Source organism: Fusarium musae, chromosome 5 (genome assembly GCF_019915245.1).
Source record: "Fusarium musae strain F31 chromosome 5, whole genome shotgun sequence".
Lineage (NCBI taxonomy): Eukaryota > Fungi > Ascomycota > Sordariomycetes > Hypocreales > Nectriaceae > Fusarium > Fusarium musae.
In genome coordinates, this window is record NC_058391.1 from 2,828,974 (window position 1) to 2,847,515 (window position 18,542).

General features: G+C 48.3%; 4 protein-coding genes across 4 annotated transcripts; 3 read left to right on the forward strand and 1 right to left on the reverse strand.

Annotated features, from left to right (window-relative positions):
• Window positions 1–457: 457 nt before the first annotated feature.
• Window positions 458–5,107, forward strand: J7337_007289 (uncharacterized protein; the record flags this gene model as incomplete). The annotated part of the gene is made up of 2 exons (XM_044824941.1): window positions 458–4,073; window positions 4,347–5,107. 2 exons carry the CDS (start codon window positions 458–460, stop codon window positions 5,105–5,107), a joined length of 4,377 nt encoding a protein of 1,458 aa, XP_044680598.1.
• Window positions 5,108–6,364: 1,257 nt separating this feature from the next.
• On the forward strand, window positions 6,365–7,466 carry J7337_007290 (uncharacterized protein; the record flags this gene model as incomplete). Its single annotated transcript, XM_044824942.1, has 2 exons — window positions 6,365–7,006; window positions 7,065–7,466. 2 exons carry the CDS (start codon window positions 6,365–6,367, stop codon window positions 7,464–7,466), a joined length of 1,044 nt encoding a protein of 347 aa, XP_044680599.1.
• Window positions 7,467–9,111: 1,645 nt separating this feature from the next.
• Window positions 9,112–9,868, reverse strand: J7337_007291 (uncharacterized protein; the record flags this gene model as incomplete). The annotated part of the gene is given in 2 exon segments (XM_044824943.1): window positions 9,112–9,212; window positions 9,226–9,868. The coding sequence occupies 2 exon segments, from the start codon at window positions 9,866–9,868 to the stop codon at window positions 9,112–9,114; spliced, it is 744 nt and encodes a 247-aa protein (XP_044680600.1).
• A 5,227-nt stretch (window positions 9,869–15,095) lies between these two features.
• J7337_007292 (uncharacterized protein) lies at window positions 15,096–17,018 on the forward strand (the record flags this gene model as incomplete). The annotated part of the gene is made up of 3 exons (XM_044824944.1): window positions 15,096–15,606; window positions 15,856–15,959; window positions 15,996–17,018. 3 exons carry the CDS (start codon window positions 15,096–15,098, stop codon window positions 17,016–17,018), a joined length of 1,638 nt encoding a protein of 545 aa, XP_044680601.1.
• Window positions 17,019–18,542: the final 1,524 nt, after the last annotated feature.

The following is an 18,542-nucleotide window of genomic DNA, read 5'->3' on the forward strand; positions in this document are numbered from 1 at the left end:
GTCATGTCGCTCGCCCATTAAGTTTACAAGCTGGAACTTGAACACTAATATTACAGGGATTTACGCCCGAGAGCAGTTAATTGATAACGTTAGTCTTGGAGCTTGTGAGTTGAGATTCTGAGAATGCCTGGGGCGGGGTTCATCACCACATACATAGCCAAGTTTGCCCGAGTCAATCTATCTTTCGTCTGTCAGCCCATCATCCGTAGATGCCTATCTTGAGATCTCAAATAGAGCCTTATCGGCTATACGAGGCTGAATATTTGTAAATTATTGTGGTAAAACGTCGGTCTGGACTGTGCCGCATTTCCTTCGATCATCATCGGCATCACCACTCTCGGCACCACCTTTGTCATTGCCCTCTTCACTTTCATTCGAGACTTGCCATTGATCTCAGTACCTTTCATGGTTCTTCAACATTCAACATTATCCTTTGCTTGAACAACGAGGCATCATCATGGCAGATACTCGTCGCGCAGAATGGTTTCTCTCCAAAGCATCACTCCAACCCCCTCCCCGTCTCGGTGGTCTGACCGAGCCACCCGCCCAAGATTTCCTCCCATTCAGCACTACCAACCGCGACGCAGCCCGCCAACTCCTCGTACAACAGAGAACATCAGATCCCAACTACAAACCCCCAGACCGACAAAAGCGACATCTCTTCCGCTCCAAGGAGCAAAAGGCCGAAGCTTGCGATACTTCACAATGGAGCTTTACGAAACATGAAGTCGCGAAAGCCTTCGATGCGCTACTAGCACAGCAGACACTTCCGCCAGCTGGCGTTGCGCAAGCTCTCTTGTTGCATACGACGCTTACTTCGTTGGATGAGCTTTGGGGCCATTTAAATGATGCGCAGTTAGAGAAAAGGATGAAGAGGAATAGGATGAGCGAGATCCTAAACTTCGATTCCAACGGCATGACTTGGCTGGACACAGTGACATCTCGCGATAACTTCAACTACGTTCACTTGCTATGTCAAACACAAGCCAGCCAAGGAGTCTTGAACAGAGCGTTTGGCATGGCCTTGTCCAGATCATCCCTCGAGTCTATGAAGCTTCTGCTGAGCTTTGGGGCAGTGGCATCTGATTACCAAGATCTCATTAACCAACATATACGAGCCAGGAATCTGGAGTTGGTGAAGCTTCTACTATCTGCGCCCAACTCGATGGCACCCTCAGATTGGAAAGCGTGCCTCGAACAAGATTTCGCACGGGCAGAAGCAGGAGAAGCTTTGTCCCTCTCATTCATCCTTCTGCTCCTATCCCAGCGCCCAGAACTAGTCTCAGGCTCATTTCTTCTTTGTGCACTGAGATTACAGAGCTACCAAGCAACAGCTGTGATGCTGGGCTACGCATACTCCAACCAGGTCTTCTTCGCTATTCGTCACCAGGCCTGCGAAATCATATCTCAGTACCAGAACGCCAACCAGAGACTAGCCTTCCTCACTCTCCTGTCTCATTCTGGTATCATTGGAGACAACCTGGTCACTCGAGAGGAGCTTGTCAAAGAAGTACTCGCTCGCCACTTACCACTTGTCAAACTACTTGTGCATGCTGGCGTGGCAATTGATGTCCCTCCACACAATGCTTTAAAGTGGGCAGTCTCACAACTAGACTTTGGAATACTGGAGATTCTTAGACATGGGAGCCTTTCGTCGCCTGCGTCCCAAGTACTGAGCTACCTGCCCGATAACATCCCAGAGCCTGACATGGTTCATTTCATGAATATGTTTGGATCTATGGGTCTGGGAGGACAACAGCTTGACTCATGCCTTGTTCGTGCCGCGCACAGGAAGCAACAGCACCTTGCCGGAACTCTGCTCCATTATGGTGCGTCAGTCGAGGCTGAAGAAGCTGCTGCCATCCGCGCAGCTATCGCATCTGCTGATATGTATGTGCTCAGCTTGCTCTTACAAGGGCAGTGTGCATCGACTATACTTTCAACGTTAGTTCCTACGGCCATGGAAGTATCGCCAAGAACCATGCGGTTCGGTGTAATGCAATGTCTTATTAGAAAGGGTGTTGAAAGACAGTCACTTGGTACGGCTCTAATTCAGCTCATATCTGAAGAGGGTGATATCGACTCTGACCTCATCAAACTTCTTATCGACAATGATGCGCCACTGGACTCGGGTCCGGACCTCGATAATTCCCCGCTTGTACAGGTCATAAAGAAAGGAGATGTCACAGTCCTCAACATGCTCTGCGGCGCGAAGCCTACAACAGAGGCATTGGCTTCTGCTCTTCCCTTTGCGTTCAACACCATTGACGCTTTTGGCTACGATGTTTCGCTTGAGTTAATGACTCTACTTCTCAAGCAGGGTGCATCAGGCCTACCAGTACACGAAACATTCCTCAAGGCAATCTCATCAGATGCACCCATCGACTTTGTGCAGTTGTTGACAGAGCATGGCGCCGACGTCAACTACTCGTCTGGCCAAGCTTTTGTGACGGCAATTGAGATGGACAAGCCTGCACTCTTGGAACTGCTATGCTCTGCATCTCCACCAACTCAAGCAACAGTCAATGCTTCTCTACCTAAGCTCATCGAAACAAAGCATTACAGTCTCTCCAACATCGAGCTCTTCCTGAGCTACGCATCGCGCGCAACACCAAAGCCATCTCTCACAAATACCTATGCTCTTATCAAAGACCACCCGCAGCGTTCAGAGCTCTTGCCTTGTCTTTTGCGCCATGGCCTCGATATAAATGAGGAATCTGGTATGATTCTCTGCCTCGCAGTTCGAGAACCCGACATGGACCTCATCAAGTCAATTCTTGCTCTTGATCCTAGTATCGCTACACTTTCCAACGCCTTTCGCGAGGCATGCCAAGTCGAGGATGCGGATATGAAGCTTGATCTTATGGACCGTCTGCTACAGAAGGCTTCTCCGGCTGAGATTGGACAATCCAAAGCACTGCTGCAAGAAACCCAAGCGGCTCTTGACGGAGACATGGATGGGCTTTGGCTGCTTCTCGGCCACAAAGCCAACGTCAACTTCAACAACGGCGAAGCTGTTCAAGCAGCTGCTTCAAACAAAGCAGGGTATCCAATCATTCTCAACATGCTCCTCTCAGCTGGCGCCACGGACGTTACCGTCGAGGAGGCATTTGACGCTGCTAGTAACGCTGATACACCAGCATTCATCAAAACAGGCATCTTTGGAAGTCTATTTGCTTTCAACAAAGATATTTCAGTTGATATTATATCTCGAGCTTTTGTCAAAGCCCTCGAAAGCCACCCTGATGATGAACATCTCCCAAACTTGCTCCTAGAACATGGTGCTGGTGCTCAAGTACAGCTAGCCATGTTTGAGGCTGCGGCTGGAGCCTCTCCAGGTGGCCTCTTTCAGAAGCTTCTGCGCAAGGTCTCCGACTATCCTATGCGCAATGAGATCTTCGAGTATATCCGAATGCAAACTACCATGTCATCGATGGATAGATATCAAGCCTACGAGACCCTTCTGAAGCAAGGCGTGGCCAAGACTCAGATCTCTGAGGCTCTCGTAACGTCAATTAGGAACGAGCCTACTAATCGAGAAATTCCTATGTTGCTCCTCAACAACGGCGCTCAGGTCAACTACAAGAACAACGAAGCGTTCGCTGCAGCGTTTCAGTCGCGCAACTTAGAGATGTTCGAACTCCTTTGCTGTTACCTAGTGAAAGGCGAGCATGACGAGGCAGCGAAGCTCGTCTTTGAGCATCCGTATCTACGAGAGAATCCCTGTGTTACGGTTGAACAAAGTGTTCGTGCGAATATCTACAAGAGTGTTCTAACCTGCAACATTGATCCGAAGAGTATCTACACCACGCTCGTTCACTTCCTCGATTCACCAGAGTCCAACCTTGCCATTGTGGAGCTTCTTCTCGAGCATGGCGTGGATCCCAATGATGAGGATGGTCACTGCTTCTATCTCGCAGCACGACACAAAGTGGAATCTCACTTCCGAGCTCTGTGTAAATACGCAGACCTGACCATTGTCCTACCCACGCTTTCACGTCGCATTGTGAAAGAGCATAATGTGACGCGCTGGTTCAAAATCTGTCTTGAGATGCAGCCCTCTCAAATTGCGGGTTTGTCAGATCAACTTTTGTTTCAGTGTATACGCAAGTTTCCAAACGGCACTGATTGTCTGGATGTGCTTTTGGGTGCCGGATTGTCGCCGTCTGCGACGATTAGTTATCGTCTGCATAAGAATTGTGCGGATGAAGAGATCTCGTTGCTTATTTGGTGCCTTGTATCCCCATTGAAAACTGGGAATAACGTTATCCTCAGGTTATTGGAACACGGAAGCCAAGGTAAGTCGAACCTCCACAGCCCAATGACTAGTGCTAACTGCATAATAGCTTTGCCAGACTACGTGACACCAGATTCCAAGATACCCACCATCTTTCTCACACTCCTCAACAAGTCACGAGCTCCCATTCTCGAGGCTTTACTAAAGCTTGATGGCACCAACGTTCTCAACCAAACCATCTCCGGATCAAAGTTCAGTTCTCTAGCTTCGTACCCGAAGAAGTCCAAACTTGAGTTTACAGCTCTCTTCGAAGACGAAGACGAGATCCCGCCACGTGAAGCATCACTCTTTCTTGGCAACCTTGACGCCTTCAAGTTAATCAACAGTACTATGCTCCCTGATGACGGCACACTTCATCTAGCAGCTCTCCTTGCCCTTCCTGATTTCACAGACTGGCTTCTCTCAACCCACGAGCCAAACTATGAGGAAGAAAACTTTGGCTTCATGGTTCCACTGGCACTAACATGCTACTCTAAGCCATTCCCTTGGTGTAAGGTTGCCAACGAGGAACAAGAGTGGTTCTCTCGCTTAGAGGAGACCATCAAGATTCTGATCCCAAAGACATTGTCCAGCTGGAGATATCGGCAGAAACTTCCGTTGCATCTTGCACTGGAGAATGGGAGCCGAGTTACTATGGCTATGTTGAATGTGCTGAACGCGAGAGGTATCGGGAATAGAGATAAGTATTTGTATACTGATAAGACGGGTATGCAGTACTCGCCTTGTGAGTATGTTGAGACGTTTGTAGAAGTTGAAGATGAGGAAAAGGTCAAGCTGATCAAGATTCTCCAGGAGCATGGATTAAACTGACGACGTATTATGTATTTATTCTTTGTATCTATTGTCATACTTATATACCCTGATTTTTCTATCCTATAGATATTCCTGCTTAGCCCGTCCTAGTCCATGTGATCAAAGACAAACTAGGTTCTCTCTGCCGGAATAAGCTCACAGCTACAAGTCTCAACTGCAAATAACACTTCTAGCCCACAACTTAGACATCGATATCACGATGACTGGCCAATGGCTACAGCATAAAGCTAATATGATAAGAACCTAAATAATGAATCATTTGCCCGCCATCACGGTCAAAGAGAACGAAACCCTTGAGCGTCAATCTCTGCGAGATGATCTCGAACCAATTCTTCAACATAGTCGGCTTATCCGAATTATATACTGACAGTCCCACAAGCTGCAATCGTTCTGAACTTATTCATCCTTGTAAGAACACCATCCAAAACCGCTCCACCGACATTATCAAAGTAGATATCAACTTCATCTGGTATCGCCTCCTTCAGATCCTGCCCAAACGCGGGACTTTTGTAGCCAACGCACGCGTGAGCACCGAGATAATCTCTCGCCGGCAACGTCGACAAGGATGGGACTCCCTGTCTCGGATGAATCTTAAATTTAAATTGCCCAATTAGACTGAGTCATTTCTTATCGCCAACAGGGTTTTAATCTACGCGACCTTATCTAATCTACCCGCTGACTTAGACAAATCTAGATCTAGATTGCCAAGACCTTAATAGTAATGAACCTTGTCTATCTGGTCTTATGACCGTCAGACGCCAAGACTGTAGAATAGTTTTGGGTAACGTCTTTAAGCATTGTTAAAGAACCTGCTCTATTGGGATATCAAATGCCTCGCACAGTCGCACTTATGCGTCAAGGCCCAGCGGTCAGTCAATAGTATCCACAAGCAGTACCCCTCGTAACGTTGTCTAGATCTTTGTGGACTTCTCATTTCGTAATACGAGTCAAGGATCTACTCAAATGGCCCCCGATACTACAAAGAACCGTTATTACAGAAGAATCCTGTGGTCAGAGTCGGAGGGTCATCGTGGAAAACAACTCATCCGACGATGGACATGCCTTTTAGCGCCCGGTGATTCGGCTACAAAGTTGTACCCATACAGAAAAAGGAGAGACTACAGGACTACGAACGGCTGAACGAAATCTATAAGAAGTGATGTCTTCCCGCTCAAGAAAGACTTTTTTCATCATCCCAAGGCATCTCTCTTCTATCTCCCAGCCCTTCATCCTCTCGCTTTCCGATCGTCCAACATGAAGTTCACCAAGCTCAGCCTGGTCACCGCGCCACTCGTCCTCACAGCTTCTGCTGCGGAGCAGAACCTCCACCTGGTCCTTGAGCGCGACCTCGTCAACTCCAAGTCGGCCATCACCGTCTGGAACAACGAGCAGACCGAGGTCCTGGGCAAGTCGTGCACCAACTCTCTCACCGATGGTGCTTTTGTCAAGCACGCCATCTCATTCTCTGTGAGCGAGAACGGGGCTGGTAACGTGACAGTCGGCGACAACACTTACCGCATCGGCGACGGCGACGCTGGCTCCATTGCCTGCGGACGAATTGCTGCCGAGGACGAGCTGGTTGTTAACTGCGTCGTGCCTGTCAACGGACTTGGTGTGGACCTCAAGCCTCTTGCCAAGCGGTCCTTACGAGAGTGCTTCCCCGATGGGTCTCTCGGAATCGCCAAAGCCATGGACGTCTTCGAGGGCAAGGTCGACGGGGAGATCCCTTCTGACGTACTGAGCCAAGTCCCCAAGCTGTCTCAGAAAGAGATTGACGATGCTGTCAAGACGGCCGGCCTCTCTAAGCGCCAGACAGGCTGTGGTAATTGGGTTACCCAAACCCGTCCGGTCGGCAACGGCAATCCCCACCAGAATCCATTGCATATCCAGCTCAGTGTAGGTCTAACAGTGCCTTGTTGTTCTTTTTGAAATTCTATACTGACACGTTATATAGGAGGCCATGGAGTGCCCCGCAAACAATCAATGCGTTGCAGGTAGATTCGAGTCGCGGTCCTTTTCGATTGGCTGGAGCGCCAACGCCGCTGTCTCATGGATCAGTGCCGGTTTCAGCGTTGTCCAGACTATCGACACTGGTAACAATTACGAGTGTTGGGGTAATCCTCGAGACTGGTTCGCCGTTTGGAAGAAGCAGGCCCAGACTGCCTATACTGTCCAACAGGGTATCTACAACTCGTGTACTAATTCATGGCAGCCTGTCGGCGGGCACATCATTATCTGGTCACCCAATGCACAGAACAGGCGGGGAAACTATTACTGCGTGTTTGGACGCCAGTATGTTCGCGCTATTGGCGACAGGTGGCTGGATACCTCCGCCGGTGAGCCTGGCGGTCCCTAGGCGGTTAGTACTACTACTTACCAGGGATGAACATTGGGTGCCTGATGTCCTCCAAGGAGGATTGTCCCATGAGTAAATTAACGGATGGCTAACATTGCTCATGGGTCTCTGAGTCCTTGATGAACGTGGACTTGAGTCCTTGTTCAAGGCTGGGTGGTTATCAAAAGGTCATTGCCTGACAGATTATATTCGTTTTATCCCATTGAAAGTCTGTAGTGTTTTAAGAAAGTGGATCGTTATCTAGCCCGGGCCTTCTGATTAGTGTCGCCATCTCGTCTACCAGTATCTTGCATCTGTGACTGCATGCTTCCACTATCTTTATTAATATAGCCAATATAGTATCAAGTTCTTTAAAACTTTATCTCCTTATTGATCTCAAAGCCTCTCAGAGAGTCTTGTTTCTCGACGTGCTCTCTCCAGACGATTGCAGGATACATAATGCCTTTGGCACAATGCAGTAACGGTTTGGTGGATGCTTCATCTCGCCACTTGCTTGAAAGCGGGGGGCCCTTTCATGACTATCACAAGTTGGTCCGGAGAAGAGACATGACAGAACTCGCGTGCACCCTAGGCAAAAGCGTTCTGGGACTAGAGTTAGAATGTACCAGAACGGGGTAGTGGGCGGGCGCTGGTGTATGATGAGACGTACCAGGATTATCGGCGTTATCATTTGTGATCACTGAGAAGGCCATCAGGATGATATTTGCGGTGCGGGTAGTTTTGGTTCGGCTGCGGAGGATTGGGAAATCTATTGAGTATTTCCCTCTCTTTCCCCTTGCCCTTGTCTTGGCTGCTTGGGCCACTGTCATATCCTTCGTTGGAGATGTTAAAGTCCTCCATTCTTCTGGCGATATGTTTTTGAGATGGGAATTGAGTGAAAAGTCCTGGTTCCTAGTAAGGAATATATATGAATAGTAGAATGCTCCTATCCCAATATTTCAAGTGCGCCGTCTGTGAGCATATATACCTTTTTCCTGCTGTACTTCGTAGACAAAACTCGCCCAGGTAACTACTTGTCACAGTCAAGGCCTGACCGATCAGGTGCTTGGAGACTTTCAATAGTGATTAACTGTTAGCAGACTGCTCTTATTCAAGCACGTCACTTCATTTCCCCTGAATCGGCTTCGCCTACACTGACAAATCTCCTGCCAGCTTTTTCTGATGCTCAGCAGTCTTTTCTAACATGGCGACATGAAGCTATTGTTGGTGATTTTACCAATTAAACGTCCACACTAAGAAATCGTGTGGGAAGTTTGTATGCTGGCTGAACTGTGTTTTTGAGAGTGTATTTTGAGCACATAGGCCTCACAGCTGATGCTTATATCACGCGTCTCACTCGAATTCCGGACATATTAACAATGACTGAGTCTTCTATGGGGGCTGAAATTAGCTGATTTGGTTAAGGGGCTATGGAGACTGTTGGAGAGATCCCCCTGTGCCTAACGACATTCCTAAAGTCTTATCATCAGGACCAACCAAACCCCTACCTATTTCCTTCCAGACCTTGACGCATAAGTGCGTTCTCTGTCCCTGCATCCTTGGCAGTTTTTCTCTCCAGGTACAACAACGGTCTTTCTGCATCTAGAGCATTTGCCCTCATCTATTGCTCTCTGTCGAGCCGATTTTGTGACCTCTCCGGACTTTGTCAGGCATTCTCGACAATATTTCCTTCCTGGGGCAACGGGGCGATTGTCCCGCGGACACTTCTCGTTACTAATTCTCTCTTCTTCCTTTTCTTCTTGCCTTCTGGATATAATACGTTGATAATTTGCAGGATTGGACATAGGTTCATTTGTGCGCGTTTCGGCTATTTGACTGCCAATCGGTTCAGGTCCTGTTGTCGAAGGGGCTTGAGGATAGTAGTTGGAAGACTGCACGCTAGAACCGACACCTGGATATCCTTGAGAGCTGCCACTAGGTCCAGATCTCAAGTTAGGAGGGGCTTGAGGGTAGTAGTTGGAAGGCTGTGCACTAGAAACGACACCTGGATATCCTTGAGAGCTGTCCCTGGGCCCAGATCTCGGATTCGGAGGGGCTTGTTCATAGTAGCTGGGAGGCTGTGCTCCATAACCGGCATTTGGGGGTCCTCGAGAGCTTTGCCCCTGATTATAAGCATCGTTTTCCAAAGCTGTCCTACGCAAATCTTGTTGTCGAGCGGGATTCTGATACCTCCTTGGCAGAGGAGCTGGGTTATGTGGCAGCCCGGGTATAGAATGACTGCTAGGACTGTTCAAAAGATTCATTGAAGGCTCTTCTACTGTGTGAATTATGGGCTCATCTGGATTCGAGAAAGTGCCGGTTTGGTAGGGATAAGAGTTTTGTGGCTGACTGCGGTTGCTAGCCCACTGAGCGTTCTGGGCAGCCTGAGCCCGGCGAGCTTGCTCATCATTGTTGTATGACATTGTTTTGATGTTGTATTTGATGGTGAAGTTAAGCGTTTATGTGAAGAATAGTGGTTTGAATGTTGATTGCGTTTATTGTGTTGTGTTTGATACACCAGTTCAGGTCCAGGTACTCACTGTTATATACATCGCAAACACTCCTTACTTCGCCCATTACTGACACCTACAGAGCTAGCTGTGATACACTCGGTTTCTCTCCACGTATCCGTGAAATGGTCGTTGAGGCGCTCTACCTCACTGTCGCAAGACATGAGCAGCAGTTGTTTGACACACAAGCTGAGCTTTCTGAGCTTCTGATTCCGTGTCCCTACAGAGACAGTATATCAGAGTTATCGCCATAGTGATGAGCATCGACTGTTCTTGATCGGCCTATCATTGATGAATGTTCTTCTGTGAAACGTAATTACCGTAAGTGAAGAGCCTGGCATAGTCTTACAGTGCTTATTATCTGTTGCAATCAAGCTTGGTGGCCTTTCGCCAGCCAGGGGTTTCTCATGAGCCCTCTTACGACATCAGCATTTTATTGATCAGAATCTCAATCCAATCCGTCTTGTGCCCCCCTTCCTTTTGTTCGCCGCAAGAAGGATCCGGCTTTATCAATAGACATGGTTCAAGTATATCCTTCTACACTTCACCTTGACATGAAACAGCCATGTCTACAATCATGACTTGAAATGACGAGACAGCTGTGAGAAGTCCTTCTTAAAGAACTGTTGAACGAGCTTATTTAATGTATACTACCGAGCGGGGCCTTTCCTTGATTAACCTTTCAATTCTCTTCATCTTTCTGCCTCTCCTCTTCTTCTCCTCTCCGCCGCCCTCGAATGATCAGAACACCGCCGACACTGGCCATACCCAGGCATCAGCTCCCTTCCACACCGACACAGCCCTAGTTGCCGGAAACGATGCCTTGGGTTGCGAACCTGTCCATAGCAAACTCCACATCGCATAAGAGAGCCAGCATCTCGTTTATAGCAATTGTTACAAATATGATTTTCCTCGAGAATTGCCTTTTCATAGTCGTTGAAGGCTTGTCTGGTGTTCATATGGTCTGGACACATCAGATTGCCAGGATCGTTGACGTCGCCTGCGCATGTTAGGCAAAACTCTAGTGGAAGAGCGTGAGGGTCACTTTGTCGGCGATGCTCACACTCGTGACAGCGTATCCCGAATGTGGGCAGAGGTGTTCTACAATTGATGCAATATACTTGTAGAGGTGCATTTCTCCTCTGTCCCCATTGTCGATATTCTACGGCCGGTGCAGTGATGTTCAAACTGTTGTCGATTCCTGGAGCACTGTATTGATCAGTCCAAAACTCATCAAATGCTTGTAAGCCTTGAGGTTCATTTCCGGAAGATAATTCGAGTTCAGAAAGATGGATGTACGGGGCATGCTGCTGATTGTTCGCATTGTAGCTTGATGGTTCACCATATGGTTGGCTATCATAGGTCCAACCTGCAAGGTCTCCATCATTCTGTAACCAGGCATCATCATCATGTTCGGGAAACGGATATCTCAGCTGCTGATCTACACCACGATTGTCCGTGCCGGAAGATGGTCCTAGCCTAGAGAACGGATTGGGACGTGAAGAGCTACGGTAGGCATGAGCACTACTGGGTCCTGGGTCGCTATGATGCGGGCCGACTGGGTTAGCTTGAGTTACTGGCTCCCCATTCCAACCATCGGGTGGTCTGATACCACTCTCTTCTGGGGGGCCATAAGGCGATATATATGGCGCATGAATATAACTCATATTGCATGTAGAGAATTATAGTTTGTTGGGGTTATGTTTGAGACAGCCAGCAGTCGTATAAGCGATTTATATAGTAAGACTATGAGACTCAGTGATTGACTTCCCTAAACCCGGCGTATACGGACAAACACCACTAAGAAGCAAAGCGCCTCTTGATGCACATCATGGTGTTTCAAGCCATTTCGTAGTATCGAGAGCATGACAGTTTTCTGTGGCGGCACTGATTCGCTTCTGCGCTTGAAGGGAGCTCACAGTGTTCGATTACGTCCCATAACTTTCATTGTTCACAATACATAAAACGACTGGGCATCACGGGATAGGATTTTCTTTGTAAAACTGTAGGGTAGAGCAATGCACTGCCTAGGCCTACAGGCTGCGTGATTCTTTGGAAGTGAATGATAGTGCTCCGTAGTATATTCAATTACCTATCGGCCTCACAGATATTGATGAAATGACATATAGCTTTGAAAGCTGATTGCGTTATTACATTATCATCAAGTCATCACTGATAACATTATCCTTATCGATAACATCGAACTCTGGCGCTTGTCGCGTCGAGCGTTTTCTCAGTCACTACAACCTCATGACTTTTCTTCATGATCACTATTCGCGCCGATTCAATCCACCGTGCTCAACACCATAACCTCTTTTTCCAATCACATCAACCCCAGATTCAATAGTCTCCCCGCCTCCTCGTTCTGAAAGTGCGTCTGGGCGTTAGCCACCCCCGGTTCCATCACCAACTCTATTTCCCCTCAATATTGGCCCAAGAAGGGCCGAATACCAGCGACACCACTAGCACCACGTCATTCAGCCATCGATTCTCAATTAAAATAGAAATGAGGAGACGAAACCCGGGGGATCCGGGGTAGTATTATAACTTGCATTTATTTATTTATTTGACATGCGTGCAATTGCGACAACGCAGAGCGACTGTACAGCATGAACGATAATAAGTCATAATAACACAATAATCGCAGCTAAGATTAAAAACGTTTCTTTTTTCTTAGAGAAACTTTATAAGCCAATTATTAACTAGAATACTGCCGGTCTCTACGATTTGACAAGGTACTCGTTCGGCAGTTATGATTTTGCGTACAGTAATCAATCAAGATGTAAAGCTGTCTATGTGCATCAATCACGAGCGGGAGCTATCAGCGGAACGATAAATAGAGTTTGATTAGACGCATTCGACACTGCAACATTCATTCGCGCTAGAAGTTTCTTGGCATTATTCGAGTCATGCCAGAGCAGGAGCCGTATAGCATTTAGCACATAATATTCACATCGCCTGAAGCTACAGGGTAGTGCTGCAATTGACAAAATTGTCCACCGTCATTGTCGTATGCTAGTCGCAAGCCAAAGGCTAGAAAGTCAGGAGAAGGTCGTGAAAGGATGATATCAGGTTAAATATCGACCGGGGGCGCACCGAAGAAGGATGCAATCCATCACGCCGTTCCACGGCTCGTCACATTGCGTCACCAATCCCAGTAGAGGAACCTGCAGTAGCGGAACTCAAAAACCTCAGCGGGCTTGGTTTGTGTGCTGTACGTAGAACATGCATAGAATACGTGACAACAAGGACGGCCATTGTGATCAAGGGCTTTTCATTGACGTGACAATCCTTAGGTAATCACTTGCACTGAATTTCTGAGCAGAATCACATGAAGGTATCGTGAATCAGCGTATGCAGGACATTATGCGGGTCCTTTCCCGACGGAGCCGATAGAATCCGAGGATCGTCAGTGCCAGACGCCCGGCGAGGCGGCAACATACCCTGTTGACGGTTAGTCCGCCCGCAGAGAATTGATGTCAGATTACTCCTTAGACAACCAAAACTCATAGCTTAAGCAGCGACACGGAGCCGTTACTCGATTTGGCATCTTGTTTAACCAAAATACCCGGGTGATCAAACTACCCTACCTGTGCTTGGACTCTATGTCACGAGAGCTAAAAGCTGAAAAAGCTACGGAGAATATTGGAAACCAGAGTGATTCTAGACTCGGGGAAGATGAATGGGTTTAAAAGGGGGGCAGCGGTGGATATCATATGTCGTCGTCTAACCTCGGATGAAGCAGGTCAATTTTGAAGAGAGTCAGTCAAGCTTGCAACTTACCCCTGGCTTACCTGTTAGATCGAGCTTAGTCCTTCAGCTGGAGTGTGCATGATATGACAAGACGCAGGGGTATTAGGTGAAAGGGGTAAAACAGGCACGGAATGGAAATCAAAAGCAAACACTCAGCCTTATGATCCAAGAGCCCATTCCTCGTCTAGGCCCTGAACTATTCATTCTACTAGCTACTCATCCGATCATCGTCGCGAAGAACACGAGTAAGGCTGATCTTGGTCTAATAAGTCCTCCCGGAGCTGTTGTTCCAAGGAGAAATCCCAACGACAGCAGCCACAAAGTCCCAATACGTAATAAAGGGGCCAGCGCTAGAAAGGACTTCCCTACTTCCGAGCCAATCCCCGCACGAGTTCCCCATGGAGAAGAGTGGATCCGGCTAAAATCGGCCACGCATTTTTCTTTAGTGACTCTGATGGTGAGACGCGGGCGTTGGTGCGAGAAAAACTCGCGGCGCAAACTAAATGAGGCTTTACTACTGTACGTATAATTTACTTTGGTTTTAGTTCTTACCTAAAGAATTGCCCTGGATGACACACGAGTAGCCGGAACAGGTAGGAACCCAGACTTCGTGGCAGACACTAGAAAGCTCCTAGTCTCACTTGCTGTGACGCGAAGGATGATGACTGTTTGGGCACACAATTAACCACCCAACTGCTCATCTAGGATCCCTTGCACGTCGAGTCAAAGCAGGTAAAACAAACCAACGTGCAGGTAGCTCCCCCCAGTCCCCGTTCCCAGATCGGCATTTTTAATCAGTCTCAAACGGCCTCCATCTTGAGCCGCATCATGAAGATCGCCGTTTGTTGTCAAAGCTTCTGGAATACCACGTGGAAAAGACATGTCTGCAACCTTGAATGCCTTCTTTCATTTCTCAGAGTTTCTGCAACGCTCACCCGCAAATTGATCGGATGTTTAGACCCAACAGGGCAAATGCCCAGCTAGCGTACCCTCTGTCATCAGACTTTTTTCTCCAGTATTTGAAGCACGGTATCCACCTCCGCAAGCCGCCAAAATGTGAGAAACGCCGAGAGTGAGGCCGTGATAGAAAGCAGAGCTGCAAGCGACCAGAACCTGGGGTGCATGGGTCCTTGATTCACTTTCCCCAGTCGAGTCGACGTTCAAACTGATTGATGCACTGTAACGAAAATACCCAAGCGAGGGGGAGGGGGCCACTGAGCTGGACTGGACTCGACAGCGCCGATCCTATATATGTCATGTCAGGGCCCGTTGTTAGGATGTAACCCCAAGGACCATGCCGATCATCCATTCATGACTCCGCCGAAAGGCATCCATTCCTTTCCTCTGAATCATCTCATCTTTTCCTCTCTAAAATAGTCAAGACACCATGTTCGGCTCTGGTAAAGCAGCCTCGGACAATGGTAGCAGCAAGGACGAGATAGTCCTGCTGCCAGTCCAAGCAAAGTCCGGCATCCTCCGTGTCACAGAGATCGAGACAAAAGTACATGATCCAAACCAACACACCAACCTTCCCATCCCAGACCCGACGTTTGACCTACCAGACAATCACCCTAACAAGAATGCCATCGAGGTACTATGGCTTCCCCGTGGGTCGCACAGCTCCGACGACACGGGCGAGAAGGTCCGTCGCGCGCTGAATAATGAGAAGGAGATGACCATCTTGGGATGCTGCAAGCAATTCCCCAAAGCAATCTTCTGGTCGCTGCTGCTGTTCCTCACTGTTGTTATGGAGGGGTACGATAAGAGTCTTGTCGCTGGATTTGTCGCATTTCCTGCATTTCGACGACGGTATGGCGAGGAGTTTGGTACGCCGAATGGACCGATTTATGAGATCTCACCGCTATGGCAGACGGCGCTTCAGGTCTCGGCTATTGCGTGTGAGGTCCTTGGTCTCTTGCTTCATGGTTGGGTTACGTACAGCATTGGATATAAGAAGATGATGTTGATTAGTCTTGCTTGGATGTGTCTTGCTGTCTTCCCGGCGTTTTTTGCTCACGACATCGGCGTGTTGGTGGCTTCTCAGGCTCTTTGTGGTATGTCCATGTCTCTCACTCATCTTTCCCTTCATACACTTATCGCATCTCAATGATCATCCACTTTCATACACAAGACTGACCATCACTCAGGTATCTCATGGGGTGTCATCCAAACACTCGCAGCTACATACGCCGCCGAGGTTGTCCCCTCAGCCATCCGTGCCTGTCTTCTCAGCATGACCAACATGTGCTGGGTCATCGGCTAACTTCTCGGTACCGGTATCCTCAAGTCTCTCGTCCACAACAACTCAGAGTGGTCTTACCGTATCCCCTTTGCCCTTCAATGGGCCTTCGCCATCCCTCTCCTCATCGGCATTATCTTTGCCCCCGAAAGTCCATGGTGGCTCATCCGTCGTGAGCGCAAGGTCGAAGCGCGCCATGCTCTGCAGCGCTTGACCAAGCAGTCTCAGCTCGATATCGACGACACCATTGCTGTCATGGAGCATACTAACCGTATTGAACGTAAGCTCAACTACGGCGGTTCAAGCTATCTTGACTTGTTCAAGGGCGCCAACCTTCGACGAACTGAGATTTGCTGCATGGTTTGGTCTGTCCAGGCTCTGTGCGGTTGGATTTTGACTGGTTACGCTCCTTACTTCCTTGAGCAGGCCGGCTTCGACTCGTCCAAATCCTTCAGTCTGTCCACTGGCATGTATGGTATGGCCTTGGTTGGAGGCATGATCTCTTGGTTCCTTCTATCTCATATCGGCCGTCGCAAGCTGTACCTCACTGGCCTCGCCGCTGCTGTCTTTATGCTTACACTTGGTGGTATTCTCTCAGTCGTTCTTGATGGTCAAAAGGGTCTCAACTGGTCCCTCGGTGCCATTCTCATCACAACAACCTTCTTATATAACCTGAGCATCGGCCCAACATGCTATGTCATCGTCGCCGAGATCCCTTCTACCCGTCTTCGTGTTAAGACTATCGCTTTGGCTCGCGTTGTCTACAACATCTTCATGATCGTCAACAACGTCATCGTTCCTCAGATGCTTAACCCTACCGCTTGGAACATGCAAGGAAAATCATGCTTCGTCTACGCTGGTACAGCTCTCCTTTGTCTCGTCTACTGTTACTTCCGTCTACCTGAGACCAAGGGTCTATCGTACCTTGAGTTGGATATGTTGTTTGAGAAGGGGGCGCCTACTGCCAAGTTCAAGGAGTTGCAGCAGAGACTTGCGAACTCTGCATACTTAACAGTTGACAGGGCGGAGCGCATGAGGAATGCTTGGCACGGTTGGCTCACATATTCATAATATTTTCTAGTCATAATATCTATACTTTTTCAAGCAATATTAATCTTCAAACGTGTACTTCAAACGCTTCCGTGACACCGCCGTTGATCGACAGTTAAAGGTCATGACATCTCAATGAGACATATCATATCAAGTGAAGATACTGAAAGTTTCCAATTGATTTCGGTCTTCAGAATGCAATATGCACAGTCTCAACAAAGGTCCGTGGCACAGTTTGACATCATAAAACCCCCTTGTAATAAAGGCACTAACCCAGTCAGATACGAAATGATTGGTCAAGGCAAAATTCCTCGCGAATACTGGAAGGACGGCTTGATTAACACCCGGATTTGTTTCCATTGTTTACCTGTCATTTCGTCACTGTAATCATGACTCCGAAGCGTTTGAGTCATTGGGCCTGAAGTCCTGTGCCTTCAGGTCGACGTGGTTTAGCGCGATTAGCCCACGCTCAGCTATGGAATACCTACCAAGAACAGAGGCGAAAAGGTGGCGTGAATATTGGCAATATAAGATTATGCAATTGAATTCAGAACACAATAAGATGGTCTAGTGGTTGTGACCTTTCCACAAGAAGAAGGCTGAGCTCCTGAAATCTTCGAGGCGCCATCACAGTCGCACAAGTCAGCAATAAACTTGGCCTCAAGAGTGCCTCACAGAACTCGAATAACAAAACCGGCGACCTGCATACTAAGTTGGGGCAATTCTTGCAAAGGACCAGCGGCTGGCTGTGCGGCTGAATCACTCAACCCCAAGCCGCCGATGACATTACGCAACTGCGCAATTGCGCAGAAGCCCTATCTCTGGCGAATAGTAGATCAATGCTCAAGTTACACAGAACAGCCTACTGTGTCATGTGGTGGCCACCAACCTGACTCGGGTTCCAGTTGTGAGCAATTTATGCAGCCATCAGCGGATAAAATGCCACCGCCTGAGTTGCTCAAATTTGCAACGTTCTTGTCGTCAGTTGAAGGGGGGTAGTCAGATGTTTGTCAGTCACAAAGACGGTTACCTGCTGGATAAACGCCACTGCCTCAGTTCGGAGAGCCCCGATGTCTCAGATGCGAACAATCTTGTTTTGTATATCTGTATAGCGTTCCCCCCGCTTTTCATACCGAAGGCTCCAGAAGAAACCGTTCGCCATAACAAGATCTGTGCATGCGAAGCCAGAGACAACAAAGCAACGAATCAACCCATATCAACTCGATCAAGTATCTCGAAACCGAGTTTTTCAGATCCCCAAATGGCTGCTGGCACGGGATATCACGGGAAGCCAGTCGCAGTGCTTGACATGAAGTCAGACAAAGTCCGACCGCTTGACAAAGCTGCCGTTGAAGGTAAGGAGCCCATTTCGGCTAGATCACATTGCTCGTTAACTGACACGCGGAGGCTATCCTGCAGTTCCGATTCCCCGACTGAAGAAAAACGTACCGATTTACATCTCGCGATCGAAAGATGAAGACAAGGAATTCATTGCGGAGGTCAATCTCTGGAGCATGGGGGTTCGTTACAACCTGCACAGACTTG